The 9,216-nt window shown below is 68.2% G+C and overlaps 2 protein-coding genes across 2 annotated transcripts in view; both read right to left on the bottom strand.

The window, feature by feature from the left end:
- Positions 1 to 4,027: 4,027 nt before the first annotated feature.
- EMIHUDRAFT_211223 (hypothetical protein) lies at positions 4,028 to 4,620 on the bottom strand (the record flags this gene model as incomplete). The annotated part of the gene is made up of 2 exons (XM_005768038.1): positions 4,028 to 4,123; positions 4,450 to 4,620. The coding sequence occupies 2 exons, from the start codon at positions 4,618 to 4,620 to the stop codon at positions 4,028 to 4,030; spliced, it is 267 nt and encodes an 88-aa protein (XP_005768095.1).
- A 298-nt stretch (positions 4,621 to 4,918) lies between these two features.
- EMIHUDRAFT_451663 (hypothetical protein) overlaps positions 4,919 to 9,216 on the bottom strand; it is a gene marked incomplete at its 3' end in the record, with an annotated part of 6,443 nt that continues 2,145 nt past the window's right edge. The window contains exons 4-6 of the mRNA XM_005768037.1: positions 8,973 to 9,162; positions 8,578 to 8,650; positions 4,919 to 4,929 (exon numbers count right to left, since the gene is read on the bottom strand). Of these exons, the coding sequence (XP_005768094.1) occupies positions 4,919 to 4,929; positions 8,578 to 8,650; positions 8,973 to 9,162 (274 nt within the window). The remainder of the gene's footprint in view (positions 4,930 to 8,577; positions 8,651 to 8,972; positions 9,163 to 9,216) is intronic.

Genomic DNA, 9,216 nt, shown 5'->3' with positions numbered 1-9,216 from the left:
CCCGCCGCCGCCGTCCGCATCGCCCTCACCGCCGCCGCCGTCCGCCTCGCCGTCGCCGCCGCCTCCCTCCGCCTCGCCCTCCCCGCCGCCGCCGTCCGCATCGCCCTCATCGCCGCCGCCGTCCGCCTCGCCGTCGCCGCCACCCGGCTCGCCTCCGCCACCGTCACCGCCGCCGCCCAGCACGCCTCCGACGAGCCCGCCGCCGTCGTCGCCTCCGCCGCCGTCGTCGCCTCCGCCGCCGTCGCTGCCGCCCTCTCCTCCCCCTTTGCCGCCGCCGTCGCCGCTGCCCTCACCGCCGCTATCACCTCCACCGTCGCCGCCGCCGCCGCTGCCGCCGCCTTCGCCGCCGCCGCCCTCGCCGCCGCCGCCCTCGCACCCACCCTTTTCACCCCTCCCCGAGGGCATTGTCGTGGAGGAGGTGCCCGTGATCAAGTTCACCATCGTTGTCACGATCTCCGCCGAAGTGAGCGGCATCGACGTCACCGAGCTCGAGGCCTCCTTCCGCTCTGCGCAGCAGTGCTTCGCGCCAGAGTGCGGCCTCACCGTGACGCTCCAGCCCGTCGAGCAATCGGCAGCCCGTCGGGCACTCCAGACTGCGGAAACGACTGCTTTTAGCACGGCGAGCGTGTTCAAGGATGGCAACACACTTTCCGCCGTGCGCAACGCGAACTATGTGTTCGCGGGGAAGTCGGCCGCCCAAGCCGGCGATATCCTGAATCAGCCCGTCAGCAAGGTCGACCCCGATGTCAACGAGCGCGAGGACACCGAGCCGCGCGCGGTCGCGCCGCCGCCGCCCTCCGCCCCGCCCTCCGCCCCGCCCTCCGCCCCGCCCACGCCGCCGCCGCCCTCGTCGCCTCTACCTGACGTGAACCGGCAAACCACGGATCCGCCGTGCTTTCCTAGCTCTGCGACGGTGCAGCGCGCCGACGGCGCGACCGCCCCCCTCTCCTCGCTCTCCGCCGGCGACTCGATCCTCGCGGCGGCGGCCGACGGCACCCTCGCTTTCGATTGCGTGAGAGCGTTTTCATCTGTTTCACAGTCGCTTACTTCTACTAGGCACCCTCGGCTTCGACGTCGTCTCCTCCTTCTCGCTGGCCGACCCGTCCGCCAAGGCGGCCTTCCTCTCGCTGACGACCGCAGCGGCGACGGTCACGCTCACCCCGACGCACAAGCTGCCCGCCGGCCCGGCAAAGGTACTCAAGCAGGCGTCCGAGGTTGCCGTCGGCGAGACGATCTGGATCGCGTCGCCGGCAACGGGAGCGCTCGTGCAGGCGCCGGTCTCTCCCGCGCCTTCTCCTCCCTTGCTAGCCCCCAACCCTCCTCCTGAATTCCAGCCCCCTCCCCCCCCCACACCCCTTCCTCCCCACCCACACCCCTTCCTCCCCACCCACACCCCTTCCTCCCCACAGGCACCCGTCCTCAAGATAACCAAGGTCGTGGCCGACGGGCTGCACAGCCCCCTCACCAAGCACGGCGGCTGGCCAGTCGTCGACGGCGTCGCGACCTCGTACAACAGTGCGGCCGTCGTTGCGCGCAACAAGTACCTCGTCCCGCTCGTCGAGGCGGTCTGCCCCTCTCTCGGCCGCCTTGTCGTCGCGCTTGCGAACCCCAAGGCGATGCACTACATCGATGGCAAGGTGCTTTGCGCGAGGGTAGCCGCTCTGAGTCCCTCCTCTGTGTGACTCCCCCCCCCACACACACACACACGCCACCCCACACCTCCCCCCCGTTGCTTATCTTTTGCTCGTCTCACGAAACAGGTGGTCGCGCCGCTCTCCTCGCTCGACGTCGCCGCCGCCGTCGCCGTCGCCGTCACAGCCGCCGCCTCTGGGTTTGGTGCGCGAAAAGTGCGAGGTGGAGCCCGTTCATGCGGGGCTGCGCGTGAGCTCTGCCTCTAGTGAGCCCTGCGCGTCGCGACATGTATCGCCCATCGCGCATTGCGCGACCTGGCAGGTTGTGCTCACACGTGTACTTGGTGTGCGTTCTGTGTTTGACCAGCCAGTGAGTGGGGGCTCCAGTCTGATCTCTGAATGGGGATGGTACGAGGGTTTGCCCCGCCTTGCTCCACCACCTGCTATCGTTTGTGTATTATTATTATGTACAGTTATCTCATTTCGGTGTGGAGAGTGGGGCTTTAGATACCTTCACGACGTGCGTGACCGTGAGCTAAAAACCTTAGCAACTACGGTCGGTATGATCTATCTTCTATCTATAGCGCACAGGGCTGCACAGAGCAAAGGCTAGCTAGTTCCATTTCACAGACCTTCTTATCGAGAAGAAATGGCGCTGCGCGCTGGACTACAAACAAAACAAAAGCGAGCTTCGTGTGTGTGATACGGCTCTAGCTGCTAGTGCTACCCACAGCGCGAGACGCGAGACGCCGCCAGCCGCAGCCCAGCCGAGGGAGACGAAGGAGCGAACGATCATGCACCCTGACGCATTGACTTTCTTTTTTGGTGTACTAACACATTTGGTTGATTCAGCTGTCTCTCAAGACTCTCTCAACTCCAGAGTTGTGCGTACCTTGACGATCTGAGCTCCGCCTCGACCGTTCACTGGACTTTTCGACGGCAGCCCCCGTGACGTGGCAGTCGCGCGTCCTCAATGCTCGACCAGCAGGCTGCCCGCATGGACCACCGGCCCGTCAATGTAGTGGAGCGTCTTGCACAGCGGCTCGCGCGCAAGCGCAAAGGAGCCGAGCGCCTGCCACGCGTGCTTGGCCACACACTCCACCGCAGCCACGACGCAGCGGGCAGCGCGGTGCATGCGGAGGTGGAGGCGGCGCAGAGCGACGCGAGGAGGTACGGCTGCGCGATCGCGTTGAGCTTGACTAGCGGCAGCGAGTTGAACGACGTGACGACGCCGTCGACGACGGGGAAGCCGCCGCGCTGCATGAGCGGGCTGTGCAAGCCGCGGCCGCTCGTCGCGCGCACGGAGAGAACGGCGTGCGGCTCGGGCTCCGCCGCGCCACGCCCCACGGCCCAAACGAGCTCGCCGACGCGCACGTCCTTCGCCTGCTTGAGCTGCGTGCAGCACGTCTCTCCGACGGGGAGGTGGTGCGTCGGCGTGAGCCGCAGCGTCGGCGTGAGCCGCAGCGTCGTGTTGGCTGAGGTGGCGAGAGCGAAGAAGAGGGCGCCCTCCGCGCTGTGGTCGGCGAGCGACCACGGCGTGACGACGTCGAAGCCGAGCGTGCCGTCCGCCCAACCGACGAGGAAGGCGTCGCCCTCGCGCAGCTCGTCGAGGCGGACGGTGCGCCCATCGCGAAGGGCAGCGGTGGCCGAGCTGGGGAAGCACGGCGGATCAGGGTGGGCCGGCCGCGGAGGACATCACGGCTGCCGCGGAGCAGCTAGCCTTCCTCACACGCATGGCCGAGCAGCTGGGGGTGGCTAAAGTCGGCTTCGACGCGCCGCCCGTCACGGTCACGGTGGTCGTTGCGCCGCCGCCACCCTCCGCCTCGCCCTCGCCGCCGCCGCCCTCCGCCTCGCCGCTGCCGCCGCCTGCCTCCGCGCCGTCGCCGCCGCCGCCGTCCTTCACGCCCCTCATCGACGTCGATCCAGGACGGTCTGATGAACACACCAGCGAAAACGCTGGTGACGATGGCCCAGTGCTCGAGCTGTGGGCGGTGGCTCTTATCGCTGTGGGAGCGGCCGCTGCAGTGCTGTGCTTGGGGGGCTGTTGCATTTGGCGAAGACGGAGGGGCGCTTGTGCCGTCCGCCATCGCCGCGACGCGATGCAAGACTGAGGCCGAGTGTGGAGTCGTGCCGGGATTGCGGGTAAGTAGCCAACTGGAGGTGCCAGTGGCAACTGTGCGTCTCTGAATCTTTGAAAATGTGTGCACCTGCTGTGCTTTCGTACCTGTGAGTGAGAGCTGATGTACGCGTATCGTTCCATCGGTCTCGCGCCTATATGTGTTCCGCCTCAGAGCGTCGGAGCAGTGAATGTGTCCACACCGTGTTAGCCGCGTGTACGGCGCTCGTTTACGGAGCCGCATCTAACTTGTGCATGGTCTGAGACTTCTCTCTCCAGTCTACGAAGAGATTAGGTTTAGGAGCAGCAGGATCCAGGAACCCGAGGCGCGAGGGACCATGTGGAAGACGGCTAGTGCTAGTCCCCCATTCTTTTTCTACTAAGCAAAATTCGAGCCAATTGAGGAAACTCAAGCGGGCAGGCTGGAAGCACTGAGGGACGGCCGATGTTCGCCGAGTGCCAGACCTGATTTTAGAATCGCTCGCTGGTAGGCGCTGGGTGGCGCGGGGGGCGGCGGGATTCCCCGCACATATATTGGCGAGCTGTGTCGTCTCAACGCTGTTGCGAAAACGGAAAAGAAAAACGTATTGCTATTGCGTAGACGAGCACGAATGCGAGACAAAACCGAAACAGAGAGGCAGATCTGCACCTTGCACCTTCCTTCGCCCCCTTCCACAGACATTCGACAATTTCTCACATCACCAAATGCTGCTGGATGATTGCCGCCTTGAGCAACCGCTGCACCCCGAGCACCGCGCGCGAGGCCAGCGCCAGGGGCGGCTGCTCGCCCCCCTCCGCGCCGCCGCCCGAGCTCGCCTTGAGCTCCTCCGCCAGCAAGCCCGCGCTGCGCCGCAGCGCGAGCAGATCGTCCATCGAGCAGCGCAGCGCCGGCCCGTCGCCGTGTAGCCACGCGTAGTGCGCCGCGTCCGCGCCGAGTGCGTGCCTCGCCACCAGCGCGCTCACCGACGCGTCGACGTGCGCGGCAAACTCGTTCGGCGGCGGGCCGCCCTCCCCGCCCGGCCGCCCGTCCGCCTCTGCCAGCGAGCACGCGAGCCGTAGCTTCCTGGCCGCCTCGCCGGCCAGCACCTAGTCAGCCGCGCGGGCGAGCTCCTAGACACTTCCTATTCCTAGACACTTCCTAGACACTTTCTAGACACTTCCTAGACACTCCCTAGACAGTTCCTAGTCAGCCGCGCGGGCGAGCTCCTCGGGTGATCTCGGGTGATCTCGGGTGATCTCGGGTAATAGTCCGCCTCGCGGACGAGCTCCTCGGGTGCAGTTGCGACGACCCAGCCACGGGAGGGAGGGTGCAGGGAGGGTGCAGGGAGGGTGCAGGGAGGGTGCAGGGAGGGTGGAGGGAGGGTGCAGGGAGGGTGCAGGGAGGGTGTGTAGGAAGGGTGCGCAAGAGGGGTCTCTAGGTGTCACGCACCGGCCCGCTCGGCGCCGCCCGGCCGCGAGGGAGGGAGGCGGGGGCCGGGCGCCCCGCGTCGGCAGCCGCGTCGGCGGCCTCGCCGAGCGCGCCGCGCGCCCTTGCCAGGAGGCGCTCGAGCAGCGACTCGGCTGGCGCCTAATGAACGAACTAATTAACTATTAATTAACTACGACTGAGTAATTAAGCTCGAACAGCGACTCGGCTGGGGCCCGCCGCCGTCGCTGCCGCCTCGGGCGCCCGGCAGCGGGTGCCCACTTCCCGAGCGCGGGTTGCCGATGCGAGCAAGCAGCGTCTTTGGGGGAGGTGGCGGAGGAGGGGGGGAGGGGGGGGGGGCGTCAGGAGATGCCAAGAGAGGGCCCTGAAGAAGGGGGAGGGGAGGGAGGGAGGGAGTCAGGGAGGCAGGGAGGGAGGTAGGAAGGGCGGAGGGGAGGCTGGCAGAGAGGGCGGAGGCAGGGTGGAGGCAGGGTGGAGGAAGGGTGCAGGGGGGAGGGGCCTTGACAGGGTGGAGTCCGCCGGCCGCGACGTTGGCGCTCGTCGCTGCGAGCGGCGCGCGCGCACTGCTCGCCGAGATCACGCCTGCGCAATAGAAAGGGGTGGGGGGGGGGGGTCGGCAACGTGTCGCGGAAGTGCCCGCCTCTCCCGCCGCCGACATCTTACCCGCTGCGAGAGCGGCGGCGGCGGCGGCGGGTGCCGCGTTGATTGCCTCGCCATACAGCACGCTCATCTGCTGTGTGGCGAGCACCTAGCCGAGCCGAGCCGAGATGTCTCCGAGAGATGTCTCCTAGATATGGGGAGATGTGGGGAGATGTGGGGAGATGTGGGGAGATGTGGGGAGATGTGGGGAGATGTCTCCGAGAGATGTCTCCGAGGCTCATCCGAGATCGGCACGCCCAGCAGCTGCGTAGTGAGAGGGGTGAGAGGCCCCCAGACCCTCAGTCGTGGCGCTGCTCTCGGCGAATCCCGGCGAATCCCGGCGAATCCCGGCGAATCCCGGCGAATCCCGGCGAATCCCGGCGAATCCCGGCGAACCCCGGCGAACCCCGGCGAGGCTCGCGCGAGGCCTCGCGCGAGTCTCGCGCGAATCTCGGCGGGCTCCATCTCGGCGGGCTCCATCTCGGCGGGCTCCATCTCGGCGGGCTCATCTCGCCTCGCGCACGAAGCGGCGCTGCGAGGCGGGCCATGCCGCCGCGAGCAAGTCGACCTAGACACGTCCTAGACACGTCCTAGACACTTCCCAGAGGCCATGCCGCCGCGAGCAAGTCGACCGTGTCCGCGTCGAGCGAGGGAGGCGGCGGCTCGTCCGAGGAGGACCCAGGCGGCGGAGGCGGAGGCGGCAGCGGAGGCGGCGGAGGCGGAGGAGGAGGAGGTGGAGGAGGTGGTGGAGGCGGTGGTGGCGGAGGGGGAGGCTCCGCCGAAGCCTCGACCGGTGTGACCACCCCGCCGCCCTGCCTCTCGCCTTGCTGCCTCTCGCCCACCTCGGCCCCTCCCCCCTCTCCGCCGCTGCCTCCCCCCTCTCCGCCGCTGCCGCCGCTGCCGCCGCTGCCGCTGCCGCCGCGCCCTTCGCGCCGCCGCCGCGAGACGGACGGCAGTCCGGTGGCTGGAGACGTGTCGACCGTGCGGCGGTCGGACGCGGCTTGGCGGGCGGCGACCGCGGCGGCGGGGGGAGCCGCGGCGGCGTCAGCGGCGGCGTCAGCGGTGGCGGCGGCGGCGGCGGCAGCGGCGCCGCCCCTCTCCGGTGTTGCCGGGCCGAATTGCGGCTCTGGCGGCGCGGCGTCGTCGGAAGCGGTGCGGCGCGTTGCGGCGGGTCGCGGGGGCGTGTCCCACTCCCCCGCCGCCACGCTCTCTCCCATCCTCCGCACCGCAACCTCCCTCGCCCTCGCCAGCACGGGCTCGCATAGCGGGGAGACCGCCTGATGGGGGAGGGTCGGAGGAGGTGGCTAGGAGGTGTCTAGGAGGTGTCTAGGAGGTGTCTAGGAGGTGTCTAGGAGGTGTCTAGGAGGTGTCTAGGAGGTGTCTAGGAGGTGTCTAGGAGGTGTCTAGGAGGTGTCTAGGAGGTGTCTAGGAGGTGTCTAGGAGGTGTCTAGGAAGTGTCTAGGAGGTGTCTAGGAGGTGTCTAGGAGGTGTCTAGGAGGTGTCTAGGAGGTGTCTAGGAGGTGTCTAGGAAGTGTCGGAAGGGTCTAGAGAGACCGCCTGGCGGGAGGCTCGAGATCTGGGGAGATCTGGGGAGATATGGGGAGATGTGGGGAGATATGCCCGCCTGCCGAAAAGCAGCTCGCGCCGCGGCCCCGACGGCCTCCCACAGCGGCCGGCTGCGCGCCTGCTCGGGGAGAGTTCCGGGAAGGTTCCGAGAAGGGGCGGGGGAGGGTTCCGAGAAGGGGCGGGGGAGGGCTCCAATGGTGCCTCCGCCGCGTCTCGAGATATGGTGAGATGTGGGGAGATGTGGGGAGATGTGGGGAGATGTGGGGCTGCGTGCCTCCGCCGCGTCTCGAGATGTGGGGAGATGTGGGGAGATGTGGGGAGATGTGGGGAGATGTGGGGCTGCGTGCCTCCGCCGCGTCTCGAGATGTGGGGAGATGTGGGGAGATGTGGGGAGATGTGGGGCTGCATGCCTCCGCCGCGTCTCGAGATGTGGGGAGATGTGGGGAGATGTGGGGCTGCGTGCCTCCGCCGCGTCTCGAGATGTGGGGAGATGTGGGGAGATGTGGGGAGATATGGGGCTGCGTGCCTCCGCCGCGTCTCGAGATGTGGGGAGATGTGGGGAGATGTGGGGAGATGTGGGGCTGCGTGCCTCCGCCGCGTCTCGAGATGTGGGGAGATGTGGGGAGATGTGGGGAGATGTGGGGCTGCGTGCCTCCGCCGCGTCTCGAGATGTGGGGAGATGTGGGGAGATGTGGGGAGATGTGGGGAGATGTGGGGCTGCGTGCCTCCGCGGCATCTCGAGCGTCGACCACCTCCAGAGGCTCTTCCTCGCCGCAACCGTCGGCGGCGAGGGGCAGGCCTGACGTGCTGCACGAGGTATGACTGAAACGAGTCGTTGATACCGGTGAGCACGCCAGCATCGGGGCGGGAGGACGGTGTGTTGCGCAGAAGCATGCGTGGCACCGCGTGAGTACGAGGGGCTACCAGGGAGATACGAGGACAGCGGAAGACCGCCGAGTGTACAGTCGACTGCGGCGGAGTGCGTGTCCTCTCGAGCGCTGGCTGGGAGACAGGACAGCGTCTTCCCGCTTCTAGCGTTGCCGGGCCTCCGAAGGCCGCTCCCCCGAGGATGGGCGAGAGGCTGGCGGGCGAGGGCGGCGCGTTGGCGGACGCCTCGCCGAGAGCCCAGACTAGCTGGCGGCGCGAGCGGGAGGGCAGCGGGAGGACGGGCGGGTCGGGCGGGAAGAAGACGCGCTCACCGCCCGCCGCCTCGCCGCCGACCGCCGCCACCACGAGATCCCGGTGCTCCTCGCTCATCCGCGCGGCGTCCGCCTTCCACGAGAAGATGGCCCGCTGCGCCCCGATGTCTCCCCCCACATCTCCCCCACATCTCCCGCGCCTTCCACGAGAAGATGGCCCGCTGCCATAGCCCGCGCTGCCCCCCGACATCTCCCCGACATCTCCCCGACATCTCCCCGACATCTCCCCGACATCTCCCCGACATCTCCCCGACATCTCCCCGACATCTCCCCGACATCTCCCCGACATCTCCCCGACATCTCCCCGACATCTCCCCGACATCTCCCCGACATCTCCCCGACATCTCCCCGACATTTCCCCCCCCCCCCTCTCCCCCCCCCCCCCTCTCCCGCGCCTCCGGGTCAGCAGAGACGACGCCGAAGAGGAGGGGGACCGGTGCGTGAAGCATGTCGGCGAGGCAGTCGGGTAGGACGGGGAGGTAGCCTCCCGCCCACTGCAGCGGGGCGAGGCAGTGCAGCAGCCCCTCCGCCGCGGACGTCAGGCCGAGGGGCGAGCGCGCCACGAGGACGACCGCCCGCTCCTGCGGGGGAAACGTCCGAGAAAGGTCCCGATTTTGGGGGAGAGAGGAGGGCGCCGAG

Source organism: Emiliania huxleyi, assembly GCF_000372725.1.
Source record: "Emiliania huxleyi CCMP1516 unplaced genomic scaffold EMIHUscaffold_47, whole genome shotgun sequence".
In the NCBI taxonomy this organism is placed as follows: Eukaryota; Haptophyta; order Isochrysidales; family Noelaerhabdaceae; genus Emiliania; species Emiliania huxleyi.
Note: the sequence above shows the minus strand (reverse complement) of the source record. Positions and strands in the feature narration are given on the sequence as shown.